Here is a 24,882-nt window from a genome sequence, read left to right as displayed (position 1 = left end):
TGATGGAAAAGATTCAATATTATTACTGTATTGACAAACCTGGTGCAAAAAGCCTTAAATTAATTACACCTTTAATTGCTGCTTTTGGCAGAGGTCACCAAAGTTTTTAAGTTGACCTATTACATAACAAAACTTATTGTTTTCGTCATAATGTTTTTTGCACAAAATCATTCTTACATAATGAGATTTTCATCTGGTCAGTTCTGACTATTTTTGAACTGTTTTGAGGCCTCTGTCACTTTAAATCCAAATAAGCTGTTGCTGGCAACACCCTCTCCCCCCCAACTCAAAGTTTACACTTGCAGGTGAAAATGGCTGCAAACAGATGTGCAATTATACAACCGTACATTTTTGAAAAGCAGAAGTAGGGCCTCCTGCACAACTAACAGGAATGCAGCAGTTGGTTTCTGGATGGTAGGTAAATAACAAAACACTTGTCTTTCCCAGCAGCCATTGTACAGTATGTACAGCAGTGAAACCAGCTGACCAAACGTGTTGGAGTTCCATTTGGGTTGCTAGGTGACAGGCAGAGCTCTGCTGGGGTTGCTAGCAGAGCAACCCCGTTGCTAGGTAACGGGTTTCAGCAAACCTTTGTGATATTACATTCTGAAGGTTTTCATAACAGCCAACTTTCCAGACACCAAAAAACATTAACTTATTACCAAAAAACTTAATTATAAAGTTATTGATTCATTTTTAGAAGTTCATTGAAACTGATCAATTTAGAAATGTGAGGTAGAAAATAACGAAACATTCTGATTACATTTAGGGGTAACAAAAAAAAAAGCAGTGGGATTGGTCAAATTAAAATCCGTTCTCATAAAAAAAGGCTTAATCCTTCCTTCCTCTTACATCTGTTCTGAGTTTATGAATTTACCAGATGTGGCAGCAAATCTATCCTTGTCTGCAGGTGAACAGCTTCAGTTGCTTAAAGCTTTAGTTTCCTAAAGTTGTCCTGCAGCTAAGTCAGACATTCAGATTTATTACTGAAGCGAGAGTCAGCTGTTCCTCCAACATGATGGTTCGAAGTGTAGCTACACATCAAGTCTCTTTCTCTGCTGCTTTTTCTTATATACAGTATATAAAAAACACACACACAGACACACACAACCGCAGAGATGTGTGCAGAACAAAAGCAGCCTTTTGGGATTCCTGGCTGAACAATAATAATCTTAGCAGATAACAGTTGTACAGCTGAGGCAGCAAAGTTAAGAACCTGGCTGCCTACTCGCTGCTGATGGATACATTTTCTCAACGTTTCCGTCTAGATAAAGCCTCTAAGTCTGCTGCTTTCTGTGGCGATTGAAAACCTGTGGGCGGAAAGGAGGTGGCAGGAATTATATACTGGAAATAACACAGACTAGACGTAATCTTGAATAACACAAGTGACGAAAACGAAGACGTTCAGAGGCAGCATTCAGAAACACAGCTGAGATCTGAATTCAGTCAAGGAAATCTACATCAGAAACATATTTTCTTACTGAAGTAGAAGAAACGCTACAGTGAGTCAAACAGTGGTGACCAAAACGGGGGGTCCAGGGGGGCATGAGCCCCTCTTGAAAAATGCTGCCCCCCACCAGAGAATCATGTTCATGCCATAGAAAGATATATAGAGTCATCTTCATCCTCTGAAAAATTTGATAATTTAATTAAGTAATTAATTATGGAGTTTTTAAAATTTTTTTTTAGCTCTGCCCCATAAATTTTTCTCTGGCCTGGTTTGTCCATTCCTACAGAAATTTTCTCGATGCGTCACTGGAGTTAAACTCCAATTAACAACAAAAAACAAACATTAAATTTGGTTGTAAATACTATTAAAATCCAAGTTTAACTATTAGAGATGAATCGATCTGATATCAATATCTGTACCTGTCCTGATATAAAAAAAAAAAATCAAGATCTATTAAGTCTAATTCTGAATAGATCTAGACTGAATAGATCTAGATCTAGACTGAATAGCATGTCCTCTGAGCAGCATCATGGTTTATTATTTATTTTACATTATATTTAGGATTTCTAATTGCACTTTTTGAGCCATTTGACAGAAGGTTTGTTGCAGTTTATTTTTTAGATGTTTTGATCAATGTAGCCAACTTAATGTTTCATCAGTTTCAATTTCATTATTTATTTCACATTGGCTGGTTTAATCTTCCCTGTGACAGACTGGCGACCTGTCCAGGGTGACCCAGCCTCTCGCCCGGAGCGATAGCTGGAGATGGGCACCAGCACCTCCCGACCCCACTGAGGGATAAGGGTGTAAGAAAATTTATGTATGGATGGATTGTTTAATCTTAATTCCACTGACTGAACAAATTAAAATTGCTTTTAGATGTTTACGAAGTTTGTGAAGCTGTTGATGATTTTAAGAGTGCTGTACAGATGCAGCGTTATCAAATAAATGTATGTTTAATTTTCAAGAAATATTTTAAGAAAATTCAACACTGTTTTTCAGCATCGGATTTTTATCGACTTATACTAACCTCAGATTTTGCACTTCCTCTTCAGACAGAGTCAAAACAGATAATAGCAAGACTGCCACAAACTATTGTTTCCCTAATATATTGTCAAAGTTGATTAATCACCAACTTTTCCTCCAAAAATAGGATTTTTTTTATTTAGTGCATCCCACAAATGTAACCAAAGGTTTGAGTATGCTCTCCACTACGATGAATATAAATAAAACAAGCCTTTATTTTTTTTCTCTTGACAAAAAATCCAAAGTATTCAGGATGTCAAATATGGTGAAAATGACGTAAAAAAAAAACCCAATTAACACTCATGAGAGCAACGCAGAATGAAAAGCAAATCTGTTTCCATTGACACCTAACAGACACTGTAACTTACAAAGGACTTCTACTTATTAAATGCATTAGTTTGCCTGGTTTATATTTAATTAAGTTAAAAAAGCAGAAACAGCGTCAATCACACGTTGGTCTAAATGTTTTCAGAAATATTCAGGGGAAAACGCAGCAGACAGACAACCTGTCTAACCTCACTGTCTGCATTCAGCTCTAAAAAATTAGGTTTTCCTTTACTGTTGGCTCTCAAGTTGCCAATCTCGTCTTTTCAGCTGCTCATCGTGCATGGTGGGATTTGCTACGGTTTTAAACCATGACAGAGCTTTAAAACTCTCCGTTTACTATCACCTAGCTAGAAGTCGGCTCATAGTTTAGACCGCTTTCGAAAACTTTGGCTCACTTCCCAGATTAGCAGACGCTTCAATTCCCTTTTCTTTGGTGACCAAAGCTCAGAGGAAGCCGACCAACGTCTGGAGGCAAACACAAGACCTGAATACACGCATAAGGACTGCTGCTGACTGCAGCTATTTGAAGAAAAATGTATGTAACTTTTGAGGATTAATCTGTCTTAACTAGATTTGATATTCATTGTTTTTGTGTACGAGCTTCTACTGTTTGTACATGTAAAAAATATATCTGCTTTTCTGGCTCTGGGAGAAATATGACCTATTATGGTCCCTTAAACCTGTTAGCATAGGTCTATAGCTCAAAATACGTTCGGCACATTTTTGGACAAAATCTCTGCCACTTCAAATTCAAATACGCTGCTGCTAGCCACGACTTCCAACTCAATGTTTATATTCTCATGTGAAAATGGCTGCAAAAATATACAACCGCACATCTTTGAAAAGCAGAAGTAGAGCCACCTGCACAACCAACAAGAATGCAGCAAGTGGATTCAAAATGGTAAGTCAACAACAGCAGCCATTGTACAGTGCATACAACAGTGAAACCAGCTGACCAAGCGTCCTGGAGATCAGCTTGGGTTGCTAGGTGACGGACAGAATTCTGCTGGAGTTGCTAGGTAACGGGTTTGGCTTTGCTGGTGCCGATTTGTGACGTTACATTTTTGAGGTGTTTGAAACGGCTCATTTTCCAGACACTAAAAAACATCTGGGCGGGTTATTTCTGTTTTAGAAGCACCAGAAACTCAAATGTAATTATAAAAACGTGAAAAATGTGAGTTTGGTATCATATGTACCCTTTAGGTCCTTTCAGTTTGTCTTGAAAGCTCATTTACTTAATAAAAAATATCTTAGAAATAAGGAAAAGTTTGTGAGGTTTTGTAGATAGGAGCAGCACTTGAGTTGGACTTACTTACCTCTATAGTAGAACAGGCACAGGTCAGATAGGACAAACCACCTCTTTTTCCACAACTTCATACCTGTGCTGTCCTGTAAATAAAACACAGGAAATTTCTGCTGTAATCCCTTCAGCTCAGGCAGTAAAACCGACCGTAATCTTTACAGCGATCGTGGATGTGCTAAATAGACAGCACTGATAATAAACTCTGCTGTGGTTAAACTGATCTGCAGGCTGCAAAAGACAACATCTTGCCGGGTAAGACTGTGTTTTAAGTGCAAACTGGTCCACTTTTCACTTAAAATCTCTTTATTTATGTCCTGGCACAGACTATTTTCTAATTTACTTTTAAAGAAGAGCCAACAAAATACAACAAACTAATCTTTCTCTACCAGTACTGGCTTTTAGAATCAGCTCAGAGCTTTTTAGTCTGCTGTGTAAAGAGTATTAGCCGACCCTTTAATGGAAACTTGAGCAGGGTCCTTAATCGTAGATTTGATCCTGGAGACTAAAGCAGGAGGAGGGACTACAGCAACTCTGTCATTATGGTCAAACAGCATGTGGGCTGCAGTTTACCTTAAAGGAAACGTCTCCTCCACAACCCACAGTGTTTTACACATTAAGATCCAGGCGGATACGAAACGCAGTCGGACATCTTGTGTCTATTTATTCACACACATTGCTAAATTTAACCAAACTCTTAAGGATTCATTTTACTATGTGTTAAAAGTTCCTTAGGATTCACATCAATCACTGTGGCATGTTGATTTCCCAGTGGATCCGCTGCGGGGCTGCAGATTTCCCTCGGCCGTGTGGAGTTCAGTGGCTTTCAGGTTTCAATGAGGCAGGAAAATAAAAGTGCAAATCCAGCTTTTACTCAGGGTAGCAGATTTGTGAGTCTTTTTCACGATCTCCATCTCCCTGATTACGGTCTCCAAAGAGAAGCAGCTGCCAGCTGCAGCAAAAAGAAACCGTCTCGTGTGCAGAGAACTGCGATCACACCTAATTGAGCCTTGTTGCAGGGAAGCGTTAGCGTCCAGTTTAGCCCAAAGCTGTTCGAAGCGCCACCTCTCAACCTGAGGCATGCAGCCCAGGTGTGATGTGTTTTAACAATGTCTCTGGACAAAACAACACTCACATTGTCCGAGACACAAAAAAACAAAGCAAAAAAAATCTTCTCTCTGCACAGTTGCTGCTGTGCAATTTGGGTGGTAATAACTTGGAGGATTAGATTCCATAATTAAACATTACTTATCTGCTACAGAGTTTTATTTTAACATTATTATGGATGTGAAGTTTGTCAAAATTGGTTTGCTTATTCTTCAAATTCCTTCTGTTTAGTCAAAAAGTTAAATTTTCTCCAGATATTTATTGGTATTTAAGTTATATGGTGCTATTGACTGTTGGTGGTTCCCATAGCAACCAGTAACTGACAGCCCCTCCTCATTTTTCATTCCTGTAACTATGGTATGTATGGAAGAAGAATGGGGCCAATGAAAAAAAACAACAAAAAAGCTATTGACTTTTTTCTCAGAATCTCAAAAAATACATAATTTATTCAGAGCATTGAGAGTGTGACTGAATAAATGCAGAATGTTTCGCTGTTCAGAAAGTGGTCTTAAAATGGCGAACAGAAAAACTGTGGGATTTTATGGCATCCTGACTCATAGAATAGCACTTTTTGGGCAACTTTTTAACCAGACAGATTGTAAAAGTGGTCATTTGTGGCACTTTTGGCTTGCCATAGGATACCAATTAATTACGTGGTTGTAAAGTCACACACAGAAAAACTGTTTTAGAGGATTAGGGCCAATGAAAAAAAACAAAAAACTTTTTTTTTAGGATTCTGAAAAAAAAGTCAAAATTCTTAGACTAAAGCCAGATTTTGTTTTTTTTTTCTCCCCAGTGGCACTATTCCTACTCCATAGGTATGTATTAGGATTTTACAACAACTGTTCTGTAAACTGTTCATTGCGCTGTACTGTGCTTAGGTTTATTTATTGTATTTTACTGAACTCATCGGAAGAAGCAGAAGCGGCTGGATTAATGTTAACCACCAACTTCACTTCCTCTCTTGTTAGAATAAATGCATTAAATCTGAGTGTTTCTGTTGTTAAGTTAACAAATAATGCGATTTCATTTTCTGAGTAAATTAGATTAAATGCAACATGACGTCCTCACCTGTTTGTAAAGCCAGTTTCTTTTCATTACTGGGGCGGTGGGATTCCGCCTGATGGAGTTGGATCGCTTCCCAAAGTTGTGAATCTTCTTAGACGGTCTTGAGGGCTGGAAAAAAACATTTTAACAAAAATTACATTTTTAGTTTAATTCTATATGCCTTTAACTGGTTGCCTGTGAAACATTTTCACATTTTTCTACGATACAACCACAAACTTATATATATTTAATTAGGATTTTATACAACTCAAGCACATTACAGCGTGGAAGAAAATATATAGTGTTTGTTAAATGGAAATCTGAAAACTGTGCATTTGTGTTCATTCCTCTAAGTTTAGAGGAATGACTGTAATTACAGCCACGAAGCTTGTGGAGAACATTTCTGCCTGCTTTGCACAACTACAGACTAAAATTTATGCTCTTTCTTATCTGTAAATTAGCTTACGGGCGACCTGTAATGCTTTCTTGAACAGGTTAGGATGGGTTTATGGGCCAATCAAAACATATTTATTACATTTTTGTTTCACAAAATTATTCTTAGTAAGAGTTTATTCTGCTCAGGTCTGTCTACGTTGAGCTCCTTCCAGATTGAGCTGTTTTAGGGGCTCTGTCACTTTAAATCCAAAAAAGCTGCTAATGACTGAATCTACTGGACATATTAAGGGTGTCAGAGTAAAAGGGGCAGAAAACAAATGTATGCCAACATTTTTTCTATATTGCTTTCCTTCTACTTGATAACTATTCAGTACTTTGTATTAATTTATAACAAATATTCCAATAAAATACATTACGTTTGTTGCAACTAACAATTATTTACAGTTATCAATTAGACTATTTATTATTTGGACGATTAATTGATTAACCAGATTTTAAAAATTGTGAATTTTTCATTTAAGTGTTTTTTTTTTATTAAATCACTAGCAATATATTAAAATAAACTAATCATTAAATTCCTTTTTAAAAATAAATATTTTATTGCCTAAAATACAATAACAGAATTCCTTTAGTGTTGATTATTTGTAGCAGAATATTCATCTGAAGCTAATAAATACATCTAACATGAACATATAAAATGCTCAGGCCCTTCCTGTTTTACCCAATACAGGACTGATTAATAACTGGTTAGAAAGAGGGTCTTGTTTTTTTTTGCAGTTTGGACCTGGTGAGGTGTTCCGGGCATGTCCCACCAGGAGGAGGCCTCGGGGAAGACCCAGGACACGCTGGAGGGACTATGTCTCTCGGCTGGCCTGGGAACGCCTTGGGGTTCCCCCGGAGGAGCTGGAAGAAGTGGCTGGGGAGAGGGAAGTCTGGGCCTCCCTTCTGAAGCTGCTACCTCCGCGACCCGACCCCGGATAAGCGGCAGAAAATGGATGGATGGATAGATGAACCCGGTGAAGCTAAATTTCTGCCACTTTAGTAGTTTTGAGTAGAACATATTTACAAGCAAAAGGCTTTTCTTTCCATTCTAAATGCAAAACGTATACATTTTTTGTACAGTTTTGGGTTAATTACCTCTGTTAGAGTGTTTGTTCTTCAAGCAAATGGCATTTTTTGAATCTGTATACTGTTGAATTAAAATGATTTCTGACCACTCCGTGATGTTCCTGACCTCATAAGCATCAAAATTGAGCAGGGTGCCAAAACGTTTATGAGGGTGCACATAGTTTCTTAAGCTTAGTGAAGCTCATACATACACTCATATCAAAATAGCATTACATGTGCGCAAAGAACAAATGGTCTCATAAGCCAATTGTCAGCAGAAACCAACAAGCAGGAACTGATTTAGCAGGAAAAGGCTCAGCCACCTGCCTCATTCAGTGTTGAAGCAGGATGCTGCTTAAACTTACACATGTAAGTCTCAGTTAAAGGCCAGTTTTTAGCACCTATGAATAGAGAACAAAGACATCAGCTAGACCATTTGCTGATCATAGGGGAAATATTGACACCCACCCTTGAAGGATAAGCAGTGAATAACCTAGAGACATCTCCGACGCATATGAGGTACATCACACCTTTTAATTTCTTGGAATAAGGAACTTGGTTGTCAGAAAGTTCTCAGAATTGGTTGGCATGTTGATGTTTTGCATCTGTTTCCATTCACACCTGATATGACAAGAGCTGTATAAAAAGAGGGAACTCACTCCGACATTGTCAAGTGTGTTTCTCCATCTGCAGATGTTCAGTAAAGTATTTGTTCCTTGAAACTCTGACTCTCAGCAGCCTTATTTCAGAGATCAACAGAAAGGTTTCTCCAACAATACTCCAGTTAACGATTAATTGATTACTAAATTAGTTGATGAATATGTCTACAATCGATTAATCACGATTAATCCGATTAATCGTTTCAGGCCTACTTGCCAGATGTAATCGTTTGCCAGGCATTTCCATGATTCCCGTGGTCACTTACTCTTCCTGCTGGACTGTTGGCGCAGTCGGGGATCGGCGTGTTGTTTGGGGCCTCGCTCATGGTGCTGATCGGCCGTTCCTTCTTCTCATTCGCTGGCACTTTGGAGGCAGTTCTAAACAACACGACATGAAGACAAATCGTCCGTCGGTAAATACAGTGTGTACTGTTTCCAACTCATTTAAGTGGGAGTCGCTCTCAGAAAACAGGAAAACGAGGAGGACGCGGGGTTAACGCTCCCCTCTCATTCCTCTGAAGTCAAAGCCCTCTGTATAATGAGATCCCAGCATGGTCTTATAAATCAAACCAATTACTCCCAGTATGTCGGGACAGACAATTTTTCCAGTTCTCTGACAGCTTTATAGTAAATGGCTTGTGAGATCTGTCCAACTGACAGACAGGGCTGTGGGTTTAAAAAAAGGAAACAATGAATTATAATAACAATATACACAAACAAATAAATACATAAATTAGGTAAATTTCCTTAGGATTTGAGTTCCAACATTTTTATGAGAGGAAATTGATGAGAACGACCAGGAGAAAAACCTTATTGGAGCAGAAAAGCTACAGTGAAGAAGGAAGCATCAAATCTAGAATTGATTTTCGGCATTGGAAAAAGAACAGTGTGTTCTAGCAATGGGTCGCTAACTAGCATCAAAGTATAATAAGATTTAACATTATTGCTGCTTTATCCGCCATAATGCTCCTTCAGGGGAGGCCAAACGTTTTGCTACGTGACAGAGTATTAGTGATATCCTAAAAAAATAAAAATGAAAAAATTACAGGAGTAAAAAGGAAATATTTTGAGAATAAACTCATAATAATAAAGCTATAATATGAAAATAAAATCAAGATAATTATAAACTTGTACAAGAATAGAGACGTACAAGAATAAAGTTATAAAATTACGAGAATAGTCATAAAGATACGAATGAGTGAACATAATCTATCTTTTTCCATTTCTTGTGCATCAATCCTGCTCCAACCCAAATAAGGAAAAACCAGGTATAAAAAAAAGATGGATGACGAAACGTTAGCTAATGTGTGACTAGTTAAGGCAGACCTGAAAGAAGCAGCTACTTGACATCACTACATACCTGAGATTTGATCACTGCCTCATAAATCTGAGTATCACAAACACAGCAGACAGTTTTCTCACTTCATCGCCTATGAAATTGAATAACACCTCTGGAAACGTAGAGAAGCCATAGTGTGACTAATGCTCTCTTGAGGTGAAATGCACACATTTTCAATCAGCGCTCTGACTCAGAAAGACAAGAGTGCCTGAAACTCGACTTCTGGGCTCGCTGCAGTGAACGAGTTCTGAATATTCCCTACGCCGCCGTGACAGACGAAGCTCAAAGCGGTCCAGTAATCGATGACGTGTAGATGTGCGATCAAACACTGACACTCGGGGAGGGCTGCAGGGAGAGGACGGCCTGTTGTCCGCAGAGGTCCAGCTCCATTTGATGCTCTATTTGGCACCAAGCCACAACTCGGCTGCAAGCAGCGGATAATTAGTTTGGACCTCACAATCAATCTTCATGCAGTGAGGCTGAAGAGAAGGGAGTGTGTCAAACAGATATGAGCTGGCAAAAGATAACAGGCTGACTGAGATCAATGATTATTGTTAAAATGCTGATATGCAGCCTGTAGGTTGTTTTCTACTAGAGTTTGTATATATTTATATAAATATGTTATGTTGTGCTGCTCTTTGTGGTTACAGTGGCAACCAGTAACTCAGTCTATCGCTTTTTCTGTTGCCGTCTGTAACTGTGGTATGCATGCAAACTCATACATACCATATTCTGACTTTTGGTTTCGGAATTCAGAATTTTTTCCTCAGAATTCAGATTTTTTTCTTCTTCTTAGAATTCAGTTTTTTTTTTCCTTAGAATTCATATTTTTTACTTCATAATTCAGACTTTTCTCTAATAACAACACATTGCTTTTTTGTCACATCTAAATATTTCAGATCACAAAACAAATGTCATTACCAGAAAAAAATAAGACTGGGTTTCTGGGCAACTGAGTTGATAGAACAGACGCTTTAAATCGCTGTTTTCTGGTTTCACGCAGTTATTTCCCGTTACCAGAATAAACCCACAATGCAAATGGCTGCAGTGCAGGAAAGCATTAGCTGTAGCAAAATACCTCAGGTAACAGTCATCGTTAGTTGTTTACCATGGCTGTAAGTCAACAGCAAAAGTAATGAACCTTAAAGTGAAACGCCATGCAAAGTTCATTCCTCAATAATGGCTTCTCTCACAAATGAGCAAACAGTCATTTATTATTTTACCTGCAAGAAAGAAGCCTGGTTAAGTTGTCACTCTTTATTTCATATAAATGGAACAAAATTAGTTAATAAAAAAAATCACAATATAAATCAATAATTGTGTTTTGAAAGGAATTTAAGATATAACTATTGGAAAAATGGACTTAAGAGTTTTATCGCGATATGGTATGGTGGTATAGTGATAATAATAAAGATTATGATTAAATAATACTTATTGTTTCTTTTTTAGATTACTGTATGGCTGTGACTCCATGAAGAGGCATTCGTAGCATCACAACCAAAATACTGACCTTATAAGAAACATTTCCACTTGAAACATGCTTTTTCAGGGAACACCACTCCACAGTAGCTGCTTTTAATTATATTTATTTTGAATTTACGGATGTTTACTGATGTTCTCGTGTGAAGAAAATAGTAAAAATAAAATTTCCGTTTTCTTTTAGGAAATGTTTTACAATAAATGATAACAGGATAAACACCTGCCTCCATCTGCATCAAATCAAGATAATGGAACCAACATATAAGTACCAAAGTGTTAGACCTTTGTTTGGTGAAAGTGTGAGTCTGTTTGTCCAAAAACTGTGTGGCCCGGTTCTGCTGCTGCAGAAACTGGGCGATGGAGCCCACTGGGGGGAAACAGTGAACTGACTCGCTGAGAGTGCATTTTAAAATGAACACACAGCACTTTCAAAGAGGTGAGGCCGCTTTTAAGCACATCTGTGTGATGCAAAACTGGACTTTTATCTTTTTAATGAAGAAAGCAGGACAGACACATTCTGGTTGTGTGTGAGTACACAGATTTCATGGTGTCAGAGCCCATTTAGCTTTGAGACAGAACCTCCACACACTCTAGAATAAATCCTGCTAATTTAACGCAGCTTATGAAATCTGGTCAAACAAAAACAAGGAAACCAAATGTTTTGCTTTTGTTATATATTGACAATTGAGTCTATAAATGGTTACTGCCACCAATAAAACCAACAAAATGCCTCCAACACATTTTTTTATGTTAGAGTGTAATGCAAATAAAATGGAATAGAGAATAAATCCTGGAAATACAAATATTTCCCCTTTTTCCATTTTCCTTCTATGCTTTATCCTGACTTGGAAATACTTCAGTTAAAACTTTTCCAGGTTGAGCAGAAACCCCATAAAAATGACAGTAATGTGTCAGATAATCTCCTTTCAGAGTGATTCAAGTGCTACGGTGGCTCAGAAAGGTCAACTAAATGCAAACGCCACAACGCAACAGCAAAATTACAAAACAACAACAAGCCACAAGTGAAGTTAAAATGAAAGCTATGTTAGCAACTATATCATAAAATCCTGTTAGCATAAAATGAAATTATGCTAAAGTAGAACTTGTACAAAAGCGGTTTCATGCTGTTTGATAACTATTTAAGCATAATGCTAAAACTGAACTTATGCTAAAATATGAGTTATGCCAACAGGTTTACCATAAATTATGTTTTAGCATAAAATGGAATTTATGACAAAACATAATTCAGAAAAAAATATATATTTATGTTAAAATGGAAGTTTTGCTAGCAAATTTGGTAGAACTACCATTTTAGCATCACAACCATTTTACAGTAACTTCCTTTGTGGTTTTTGAAGCTTTGTTGTTGCGCTACATTGTTGCATTGTGTGTGTGTGTCTTTGTTTTGTTTTGTTTTGCATTGTGGCTTTTGCATTTAGTTGACTCTTCAGTGTTTCCATACATTGCAGCCTGAACCTTCATTAAGAACAGAAGATTAAAGGGAGTTCACAAGGTTAAGGTTTCAGACAGTCTGTCAAACAAAGTGAACATTTAACTATGTGTACCACAGAGTGCGTTACGACCATAATATTTAATCTCTTTAATCTTATTTCAAAACAAGCCTTGCTTTGTTTGAACTCAATGAAATAGAAGAGAAGTTTTGTCTATTGAATGAGCAACAAAACGTTTTAATTTAAAATAAATTTTCCCTAATTATAAAACATGCATTTCAGAAAAACTAAATAACCATCCTTCTGTGCCTAGTTTATAAAAAACCCTAGAGTAAACACACACATGTGTGCAGATAAGAAGGTGAACCTTACAAGATGTTATGGTGCAAAAATACAACCAAAGGACATCAGGCACCTCAGTATCATTAAAACTGACTGCGCAGACACGGACTTGTCCACATTTTTTACACGAAGACAGTAAATCAGATCGAGATGGTAACAAAAAAAAACTCAATTCTGTTGCAGCTAAACACAGCAAATATCTAAACAACAACTCTAAACCCACCTGTTTATTATTTGAACCATAATAAATGGAGTATAAACCTACATCTTTGATTATGTTAACGATGGCACTTGACAAAATGTAATGTCTGTTACTGGCTTTCACAACTGTTGACTGTATGATGTGTTTACATCAAATGTTTATATAATGTAAAGCATTTTGAACTGTCTTTAATGCACTACACAAATAAACTTGACTGATTGGTGACACCCTTGATCCCACCACACCTGCACTATTCAGAACAGAAGTTCATCAAAAATAATTGTCATATTTCAAAGACACCTAAAGGCTTTTTGTTCCATAAAATCCTCTAAATCTACTGACGCAACATGTGTTTTTATATATGTTTCAATATGTGTTGTGTGTGACTCAATTCCAGCAGTAACACACTTCAAATAATTGATCTAAAATGATCTCAGAGTAAACATGTTTTACAACTGCCTGGAATCAATAGGATTTGTTAGCAGGCACTTGATCATGCAGACCACTAAAAATAGACAAAGACATAAACAATGATGGCAGCAGAATGCTTCGAGTGGCATTTACAGAGGTGGGGGAAGTCATGTCAATAACAACCTGATAGGTCAAATATACGTCAGACCCGCAGTATGTGTGGAGTTTAGGGATCACAACAAATAGCTAATATCTGCAAATACTTGAGACTCCCTCTAAAAACGTCTATAACTACCTGTTTTAATAGTTCAAACATCAAATGTGCCTTAATATGCATTAATAAGCACAGTGTAAACCTCCTTAGCGTGACCACAGAAGCTAGTAGCACCAAGCTAATTAAATGGCGCTCTTGGATTGGTTGCTTTGCAAATGCCAGCCAACAGCATTTCAAGCACCATTGTGTCTCCATATTTTACCTGTCACATTTTATGCTCTGCAAAAGAAGCAAATCTGTGAATAGGTGAGTTTATCTGCACATAACTTGGAGAAAAATCCACAAATACTAGGAATGGGTTAATCTAAGGTAATTAATTATTTGACAAAAATTCATAAATGGTTATTTCTCTTGTATCTTGAGGGCTGGTCATCTTTCCATAACATAATGGGCAAGATTTTTCATAATATAAAGAATAAAAAAAAACAATAGTAATTTTAACATTATTTTGTGTCAGCGGTATTAAATACTAACTAAATAAAAAGAAAATTCTGGTTTTCTCACAGTATTAAACTTAGACATATGCATAAAAGATGTGAAAAATATGGAAAAATAAAAGATGAAAAGAATAAAATATGTGAAACATCCCACATCAGTCAGGACCATTTCTTTTTATCGTATGACATCGCCATCTTTATTTCTCTACCAACTGGCTCCCCTTAAGGATGCTGCCATCCAGCAGCGGCTTTCTCTGCTGGATGGCGGCCAAACTACAACTAAAAAAATCTAAGAAAATGTTTCAGTTAATCAATCGACACTTATTTTACTCTAGTAAACCATTAATTGACAACTAATTTTAAGTCGATTGTCGACGAATGAAAGCGAGTAGACGGGTACACTGTAAATGATGTTGACGCATATATCGGTCAATAATGTAGTATTTTTTTTGTATTATTTGTGTCTCACAATAACAGCAGAAGCAACATGTGGTCATGCTGTTAAAGGAGTGAAAAGTGGGCCACAGATGTCCAAAACATTAAAAGCTTAAGACATTTGTTTCTAACAAACTGTCCGTGTCAATTTTGATTTATTAGTTTGACAACATAATAGAAACCAGACTCTGCTTCTTGTTCCTTTAGCTGTTAAACACCAACGGCTCTTTGCCTCCTCAGATCTGCTGCTGAAACTAATCTGGGTTGTCCTGAATTATTCATACTTCCTATTAGCTGTACAGTGCTGCTTTTAGTGTTGAAGATGTCTTAAGATGGGCTGAACTGATGTCTTTCTTTATGCTGAATAAGGCAAGTTTGAATCACAATACCGAGCTGAGATGAAGATTTGTATTTGGGATGTATTTAAAGGCAAGAGAAGATTAAGTAGAGATTTTAAGGCAGGGATTTTTATCCATGTGACGTCCAAATCTGCCTTTAGCTCTAATTACTCATGCTAGACAAAGACTTCTCTCTGATTTTTTTTCTTTTCCAAAAAACTAAATATAAATTAATTCATATTTCTTTCTTAAAGCAATTTATATACCCTCCTTTTTGTAGACTACTTCAATATATGCATCCAATTTCTAAGTTAGAAGTTATCTTCACTCATGTGTTGTATTTCTTGGTGTGAAAAACAGCAGAGACGTGAGAGCAACACAGCGAGGAGAGGAATGTGATGAGAAAGTGCAGCGAGACAAGCTTCTATCGCTGAACAAAATGCTCTCTAGTGGATATTAGGGGTAATAAAAAACACAAAACAATTATTTTAGCTTGTTTTCTGAACTCTAAACTGAATGTAAAAATGTCTGACATTTTTTTTAGCTTATCACCGTAGGTGATATGGTTTAGGATTGTGGAAGATAGACTATGACAAGGACTTCCTGGGTACTGAGCAGAGCTGACGCATGTTGCACAACATTAAACTGAGATGCTGGAGTGCATGATTAAAGCAATCACTAATGGCAGTGTGGGCTGTGATGCAAACAGTTGGGTAAGTGAATAGCAAGTACGCCTACAATTTCAAACAGAGAAGTATGTTGGGGCTAAAACTTGGAGGAAAAGCTGCGTTTTTTTCTTTATTGGATATCCTAAAAAGTGCCGCTGACCATTGATCAGCAGGTTAAATAGTTACAAGTACGCAAACAGGAACACTGATAATTCCTCAGGTGGACACGGACCTAGTTTAGTCTGACATATTTAAAGAGCAAGACGGCTGTTTCATGTGCAGGCATGTGCAAGAAAAGAGTAGCAGACATAATAAAACAATGAAGTTTTGTTCAAAATGTGAATGAATGCATTCCCAACATCTGTAAAAACACCAGACAAGGGATTTTAAAGTGTTTATCATTCGTTTCGAGATTAGAAATCCTGCCTAGTTACGCAACAGATAAAATCTGAGATGAGCGTCTCAGAAAGTTATGTTTTTATACCAATTTCTTGAGAAATTTGAGTGTTCGGTTACATAACAAAGCGTGCATTGACTGAACACAAAGAGTAGAACTGCAAATAGAAAATAACTTGGGAACATCTTGTGCCATGTTTTTGACATTTTCAGAGTTTCTCCAGCATTTTGCAGAGCTCCAAAAATGTAACCCGGCAGCATTCTGACAGCAATAAACAACACACTCACTGTTCGTTGACGACAAAGATGCAGTTGTCTTGGGAGGGTAAGCCTGAGACGGGATGCTTGCAGGTCACCTTCCGCTCATTGTGGCTAAAGAGGAAAAGAAAGAAGGGATAAATTATTCAATAATGCACAAACAAGCTCAACACAAACATGCCGTCCATTTTCAGGAATATGTTCAAGTGGTTTGTGTTCAGGTCAAGCTGCTGTGGGGGTATTGAGGAGGCCATCAACTCTTCCCGACAATTACAGCCGTCCACACTCATTTCCACCCTGACATAATTATAACTCTGCGACAGACAGCTGGCCTGTCAGTGGTGGCCCTTCATGAAAGCTGCCAGTCTACGTTTAATGTAATTTCAACAAATCTACTGAATTCACAAACATGAGGCGAGACAAGACGTGATGTGAAGATGTGTGTTACAGTTGTGTTTGAATAATTTAGCCCAAATTTACCAGTTTATGTATTACGATGTTCTAGAGCTGGACAACAAATCAATAACAATATGTATATATATATATATATATATATATATATATATATATATATCGCGATAAACACGTGATTAGTATCAATAGATAATACTGATCCAGAACCGAACAGCATTCTGGGAGATGTAGGCAGAGTTGAATTGAACTGACGCAATATTCTCTCGTTTTGTGGAGTCAGGGTGACGCCCCGTGACATGAGGACACCCTGGGCAGCTAGCCATCTTGTTCATGTGGAATATGTTGGTCAATGGAACATTGACCAACATATTTGCTCTCATAAAAATTTTATGTTTGTTCAACTGTTGACTGCATGTTGTTTTCTTTATAACTTTGCACTTTGAACTGCCTCGCTGCTGAAATGTGCTATACAAATAAACCCGATCAACTGATTATTCTTTAGTAATGGTGACTTAAATTCACAGTTCATGCATTCTCTCTAGAATGTATTAGTTTCTCATCTAAAGGTTACGTGTTGTGATGAGTAAGATGAAGAATCACAGGTTCACAAGCAGACTGAATCATTTCCACAGTAATAATCAAACAGGTGTAAAGGTAAAGGCACGAGGCTGCTCCATGTTAGAGCTACTTCTCTTCCAACATGGTGAATAGTTACTCTGTTTTTTTTTCCTGTGATATTCAGAGCAAGTCAAGCAGCAGTCCAAAAATAACAATTTTTAAACATGGGGTTCTTGTGTACTGAAAAAAAAGCAAATACCAAAGATGAAATGGGGGTTTTAGTTTCAGTTCGGCCTGGATAGCGGCAGCCTCCAAACTTCTGCTCTATAATTATTGGAGGCACTGTTGGCAGCAGAGCACACTGTGCGGTCTTGGGGCAGACCAATGGCACCAAACTTCTCTGGTATCCTTTCCACATGCCTATACAACCCTGCACACATATGCTGGTAAAGATTTATGAGGAAAAGGGAAAGCCTGGATATACAGAATGTTTCCATGCCATACTGTGAGATGTTAAATACAACTCTATAAAAGTATTTCCAGCAATTAACCCATTCCAAATATTGTATTTTTCATTTAGTTAGAAACTTTTTACAAATAATCCACTAAATTACCATAACACAAAGCATAAACAAAGGCCTGTACTCACACAGGTTCAACCACAACATTAAGGAAGCATTCGCACCAGCCATGCTTAGTCCGCTTTAATCAAACTCTAGTTTGTTTATTAAGAAAGTGAAGTTTGTTTGGAAATTCACAAAAAAGCAAACTCAGTGTTGGTCTCGGTTCAGTTGAAGTGGATTCTGGAGCTGTTTGAATTCATATGTGAACGTCAAGCGGACCAGATTCCGGCCTAAAAGCAGAAAGCCGACTACAGCGCAGGGCATTCTGGGTAAACACAACCAAAACAATGGAGAGAGTCTAACACTAAAGGGAGAAATGTCTTACGGCCTTTTACCAAAGAGAAAAGAGAAATCCTACAACTGCTAAAATCTAAAACTACTCCAGTTTTGTTTACATGTTGGGAAGAATGAAGTTGCAGTGTCTTCTTCAGAGGTTTTCATGTTATTTCCTTCAGTGGTTCTTGGTGCAGCGCCACCACAGGCGAGGAGGGGAACAGGTTTTTCAGTCAGTTTGGTTTGTTTGACACAGTGCAGCGTGAAAGTGAACCACAGCTGCTGAAAATGTAACAAATGTTGAAATTTTGGTCCCTAGTCAAACCAAGTCTATCAGGTGTAAAAACACTCCAACTTACAAAACTGTTTAATTAATAAGTATTTTTATATTAAAATTAAATGACAATGAGCAGTTAGTTGATAGAGCAGCCAAGCCCACTGTGAATGATTAGACAGTTTTAGCTTTTGATTTGGCTCGCTAAGTGGTGAAATCCCTACGGGTCTGAATGATGGTACTGTGTCTATGTTTTAATTTACAACCTTATGAAAGCCAGGCCAATGAAAGGCCATTATTCAGGCTTTGACTTGTGGCAGCGCTAAAATGAAGCCCAAGTTGCTCTGCTCTTCTTGTGTAGTGAACAATCTTAAGAGGCTTTCAGATGCAATGTGACAATTGCCCCACTGAGCACTGAATGGTATTATTTAAAGTGGCTTGTGACATGCTATGACAGTCTGAAATGCTTCACATGTTGCTCTGCAAGCCCCAACATCATCAGCTGTAAAGCCTTTTACACTCTGAAGGGCTCCAAGGTGAGAAGAAAACCACCATAAACATTGCAAACAAGCACCAGGCCGACATGGAGGCCAAACAGAGAAAAAGCTTTGGGTATTTCACTTTAAAGGACTTTATACATGAAAACCAAGCACTTTTCAAACATTGATAACACCTAGGTCTGTCACAATAAACAATAAAACAATTAATCACATAAATTAAAACCAGCTCAATAATTTTCAATTGCATGATTTATTGTTCTACCAAAACTCGTCTTAATCTCAGCTGTCCTTTTTTTGTTTGTAGCAACTTCATAATTAATGCTATTTGTCGTTTTTGTTGATTTATTTTGCTAAATATTCATTAGGATTTAAAGTTTATTAATCTTTGAGCATGTGTTTTTGCATTTTTCTGGTTGTATTACCATTACTTAACTTGAAAATTGTCTCAAAATAACACCTAATTGAAGATTAAGCCTTTTAAAGGATTTCAAAACAAGTATAGATTTTGCTTTTTAATTTAGCTGCTTAGTGTTGGAAATGTTTCTGCCATTTAGAGGAGTCTCTCTCCGTTAAATCTGCTTATATCGGTTAAAGTTAATAGCATGTCCGGATCAATTTTGTTGGCGGAAGTGCTGTTGCCCCCAGTACCAGGCCTGTTTGGGGTATTGGGGGTAAAACAGGCCAGCTGGAAAATCCATGAATACCATGACTGTCTTTGAAATAAAGCTTCAAAGACAGTCAAAATGTCACCTTCAAACTGAAGGCTCTTAAATCACTTCAATAAGAAGACCGTCCTGTCAAAACCTAATGCAGACATGCCAACTATTGCACGACAGGTCAAGCTCCTTACAGCACACCTTTATATACGGGAGCTATTTCAGAGGGTCCTATATGTTCCCAAACATGTGATGTGGAAGGACGGCGAGTTCTTGGAGCTCAGAGCAAAACATGGGGCTGCATATTTAACAAGGCACCTTGTATGTGGGCTAACATTGGGAGGCTGCTTTCATGAAAATAGTCTAAATTTTGCGACAAAATATAAAAGTCACCAAAACGTGTTCTAGTGTTTAGTGACATATTTCCTGACGTTTTGTATTTATTTATTTACTAAATGGCACTCTGAGGTGGTGAGCACTTTTTAGTGTAATTGCTTTGTCTAAAAGGTGACCTATTATGGTTAAGGTTAGGATTGTTCAATGGTCTATGCAAAACATGTCCATTACACTTTTTGTACAAAATCATTATTAGGTAATGAAGTGGAGACTCCTGCACAACCAACAAGGTCGCAGCAATTGTTTTCTGGATGGCAACTAAACAACAAAACACTTGACTTTTTATGCAGCCATTGTATAGCGCATAAAGCGGTAATACCAGCTGACCAAACATGCTGGAGCTCCGCTTTGGTTGCTAGGTGATGAGCGGAACTCCACTGAGTTGCTAGGTAACGGCGCAGTACTCTTCTAACATGCCTTACCAATTGCGAGGTTTCTGAAATAGCTCATTTTCCAGACAACAAAAAACATGAACTTATTGCCGAAAAATAATTGTGCGTGTGTTTTAAGCAGGTGGGCTGTTTTTAGAAGAAGTGGAGTCCCAAATGGAAGCATAAAAACATACAAAATGTAAATTTTGCCTAATGGGTCCCCTTTAAGATAAAAACTGGACTGACATTAAGTATTTTTACATAACTTGCAGCTAATTTTAGGCTCAAGCACACTTTATAATAACCCTACATGGTCTGGAGGATGTGGTCTGAGGAGTCCAGATTTGTACAGCCAGGGGAGAACATGGTACCGTTTTATTTCCTTTGGCTGAGTGGAAGAACATTGTTTCTCTGTTCAGGTTGAAAACTTCTCTTTACCTTCCTAGATGAAGTTGTTGTTTCTTGAGGTGGAAATGGGTTAGGGGAACCAGAGAGTTCCCTCTCTGTTGACCTCAAATGTACAGAAGTGGTAACACAGGGAGGGGGAGCCACAGCCGACCACCTTGCAGCGTTGGAGGGGTTGGGCAGTTTTCTGGCGCTGTCCACAATAATTAGCCGTGAGCTGCAGTAATAAAGAGCTTAAGGTCTGGGGGTCAGTTCAGCACTCTACAGGGTAAGCTTTTATTACTCTGAGTGGGTCTTTGATCCTTCGCACCCCTTTAGCTGCAGCGTAACCACAATAAACTGAGGCTCTCTAAGTCGGATCCATACACAACAGAAAGGAAGAATGGCCTCTATGAGTTTTGGCAACATAAGACTGGACTCGTAGAGCTGAGTTTGGAAGATCTTGGAATAAATTTAAGATTCATTCAACATCCCAGTGTTCAACAAAAACAAAACTTGATCTGTTTTGCAGGCTCAAGAGTAAATTAAGGATCAGGAAATTGGAAGCGAAGGGGATTCAGAAGAGATCCTTAAATTATTAAACAAAAAATATATATTTAGGCAAAGTTGGAAATTAGAGCCAACTGGTCAAATGAGGCCAAATTTATGCATAAAGTTGATCAAAAGAAAAGCAACAATAGCTGTGTTTCCATTACAAATGAGCACAAATCTTTGTCCAGTTTCTGGTTATATCGAAAAAACAATTTTGCAATCGAAGTATTTCCATTAAATAAGGAATTAAATTAAAATCATACCTGAATAAGTTTGTTCATGCGATAAGTCATTTGAAGACATCTTCCTGTTTTCTTTGTAGTAACATCCAGATGCTGATTATGTGACCCGTGCAATGAGAATAAAGTGTTTCCATCGCAGTTTTGCCAAAAACGTATTAAAAAATTGACGTGTTTCTATTTAGCAAATTTATTTTCAAAATGTCAAATTCCTCACTTATGTGGCCAATGGAAATGAACCTAGTGATGCGTTTTGAGCTCAAACAACAGAGCGATCTTCAGTTCTTACTGCTGACCTGTAGGGGGCAGCGATGTGCTTGAGTCGCCAGTGAACTACAGTGAATGTCCTCACCAATATTGCATCGTCCCGTGTAATTCCTGCAGTGAAGCAGTTGATAAGAACCAATAAACTTCCTCAAGCTGAGCCAAACCATGAACCTTAAGTTAAACTGTTGCTTTTCAATGAGAAGCTAAAAAGAAAAAGAAATCTGCGATTAATGTCACTGGCTAGCTTTGGATGAAAGAAACCAGTGAATGTTTTGTTCCCAATGGCCTTAGTCCGGTATTAAGAACCTATGATTAAAAGGTAATTCCCAATAATCTGGTAACGTCTACTGTTGGGGAATATGTTTGTATGACACACATAAACAACATCTGCCAGCAGCAATTTATACTCAGAGTAAACTGAGCTTGAGAGGTCAAAACCTCCCTTTAAGTCAGCTGCAAAATAAATGGAAACATGGCGTACCATTAAAAGTTTGAGAAATGTTAACATTTCTACAGCATTTAACTCCAAAGAAAAACAAATGTGGTTAAACAGGATTTTGTGGTTAGGAAATGGTTTGTTTACAGGTAAAAACTGAAGTAAATTAGGTCCAAATGGCAACAATACATTTGGTGAGAAAATGAATTGATCTTTTCATATCATCAGGAATAACCATAAGACTTTTTATAACTTGCGTCTGAATGTTTGTCTAAAACTAAAACGAAACTTGAAACAAACTTTTTCTTTGTCCTAAAACATAAATCTTTATGCTGTCTCTCAAAATCATCAGTTAAGAAAAATCCACAAACTAAATCTGCAAAAGTGCAAAGGAAAAACTTTAAGATCCCTAAAGCAAATCCAACTGAAACTCACCAGACACGGCTCCTATTGTAGCCCCAGTCCAAACCTTGTTAATGCTCACAGTCCTAATCCTATTACAAAGCAAGAAACCTGAACACATCTTTTGACAAGAACGGATTCAGGCTTTCATGTTATCAGGTAGGCATTCCTAACAAGCATGCAAGAGTTGAGCTGCAACCGTCCACGAAAAGTACCACCAGAAGTATGAATAGCCGTCCCCACAAAGGTTAAGCTGAATAGGCAGAATGGGCAGTTTAGGAGAGGGCATTCGGGGGCGCGCCGAGTGAAAAGACAAAAAAAGACATTAGGGGAGCTTTGCAGTTGCAAAGAGGCCACATGGCAAAAAGCAATGTGCTATCACCAAGTGGGATTAACCAGAATATCTACTGTAATATCTGAGGGAGGGAGCTGCAGGCATGCAGAGCATTTAAAGGGCATTTAGAGTCGCTTACAAACGAAAATGTGACATAAAACTAAAACGAAACAGGTCAAACTGCCAGAAATGGGACTTTAATCACATCCTAACAGCACAAGTTTTATGTCATTTTTGAGAAAATCACATGAAGGATAGAGTCATTTTCTGATTAAATAAGACACAACTAAGTAACAAGTAACTTTTCAGCAAGATACAGAAGCTTGTTTTTAGTAAATAATTTCTTAATATTGATGATAAAGTTCTGGTTCCACTGGCAGATTATTTCACTGATGATACGGGAAAAATGTCTTGTATAAATGAAATAATCTGCCAGTGTAACTAGAACTTTTTCATCAATATTGAGGGATTATTCTCATAAAACAAGCTCCTATATATTGCCATTTTTACTATTTTCTCCAGCAACTATGTGCAGTTCAGGAATATAAACTTCACTTCTTAAGGAGCTTATTTTGTCTTTCAAGAACAACATTTGTGTTTGTATCATTATGAATGATGTGCCATCCTAAAAAATAAATAATAGTGTTTAAGTCATTTTTAGCATTATCACAATAGTACCACAAAATACTGCAATAAAGTTTTAAGTCTCCTACTTGTGAGTAAATTAACTCATGCATTCCTTCTTGTATAATGAATGCAAGTTATACAAGTACAACTATTACCAAATAGTTAGTAAGATTTTACGTTTTTTCAGTGTGGTTAAAAATTGTAATTTGCATGTAGCTTTCAAAGATTTCTTTTTTTCCTCCCAGGAAAATCTTGATTTGTGCATTTCTACACAAACTGACTGGCCATCATATTCTTGTTTAAATTAATTTAGCTCATTACAGGAACAAGGATGGATATTTTTCACTGAAATTAACTGGGACATGTCAACATAAACAAGGAATTCAAATTATCATTTATTTTGGGTTTTTCTTATCTTCTACTGTGAAATATTTCAAGAATCCAGCAGAACATCCATGGGAATATTACCATAAACCCAAACTCAATCCATGGGAAGAACATAGATTAGATTGCTGCTTCAGCTGCTTGCTCATTAAGATTTCACCTTAGACCTTTATATTCAATAACAGAATGCAGCTGCCAATTTGGGCAACAAATCAGATTTTATTTTTTGTTCTCATATAATTAAATTGGCATCTCGCTTAAAGCAGCTGCGACTGTGTGCAAAGTGGGTCAAGGTGACACAGCCGATCAAGCAACCCGTGAATCCATAGAAACAGGCAGGAGAATAAAACAGAAATCAACCAACGACCAGCAGGCCTTGTTCAATCTGGAAAGCTGCTCTGAATTAGCCACATTTAGTAGCCCTGAGCGCAACGATCATGAACGGACCATCAACCTGAAAACAAACATGATATTTAGCATTAATTACAGAGCATTAACAAGACGAGCTACTGGAATTACTGAGCTTTTAGCCCATAAAAACGAGCAACTATAATAAACGCCAGTGACACATGATTGTTCAACAGTAAAATAAGATTCTGACAACATGCTGTTTTTGTGTTTCATTTGGAAAAATTACCCCCAACATTACAAAAACCAGTGGAGCAAATCATATGAAAGTTTAGCCTTTTTGTACAAGAATTTACACTTCAATGACTGCGTAAGAATCCCACAAACCAATTAAG

The 24,882-nt window shown here is 37.5% G+C and overlaps 1 protein-coding gene across 13 annotated transcripts in view; it reads right to left on the bottom strand.

Moving 5' to 3' along the window:
• The window catches only part of LOC103466386 (pleckstrin homology domain-containing family A member 5-like), a 120,642-nt gene that overhangs the window by 35,112 nt on the left and 60,648 nt on the right, over positions 1-24,882 (bottom strand). For all 13 annotated transcript variants that reach the window (XM_081608287.1, XM_008411911.3, XM_008411910.3 and 10 more), the window contains 4 exons: positions 16,480-16,563; positions 8,686-8,797; positions 6,282-6,386; positions 4,120-4,192 (listed from right to left, as the gene is read on the bottom strand). In XM_081608287.1, coding sequence (XP_081464413.1) covers positions 4,120-4,192; positions 6,282-6,386; positions 8,686-8,797; positions 16,480-16,563 — 374 coding nt within the window. The remainder of the gene's footprint in view (positions 1-4,119; positions 4,193-6,281; positions 6,387-8,685; positions 8,798-16,479; positions 16,564-24,882) is intronic.

Source organism: Poecilia reticulata, chromosome 6 (genome assembly GCF_904066995.2).
Source record: "Poecilia reticulata chromosome 6, P_reticulata-male-v2, whole genome shotgun sequence".
NCBI classification, from domain to species: domain Eukaryota; kingdom Metazoa; phylum Chordata; class Actinopteri; order Cyprinodontiformes; family Poeciliidae; genus Poecilia; species Poecilia reticulata.
The sequence above is the reverse complement of the archived record's forward strand: the minus strand, read 5'-3'. Positions and strand labels throughout refer to the sequence as shown.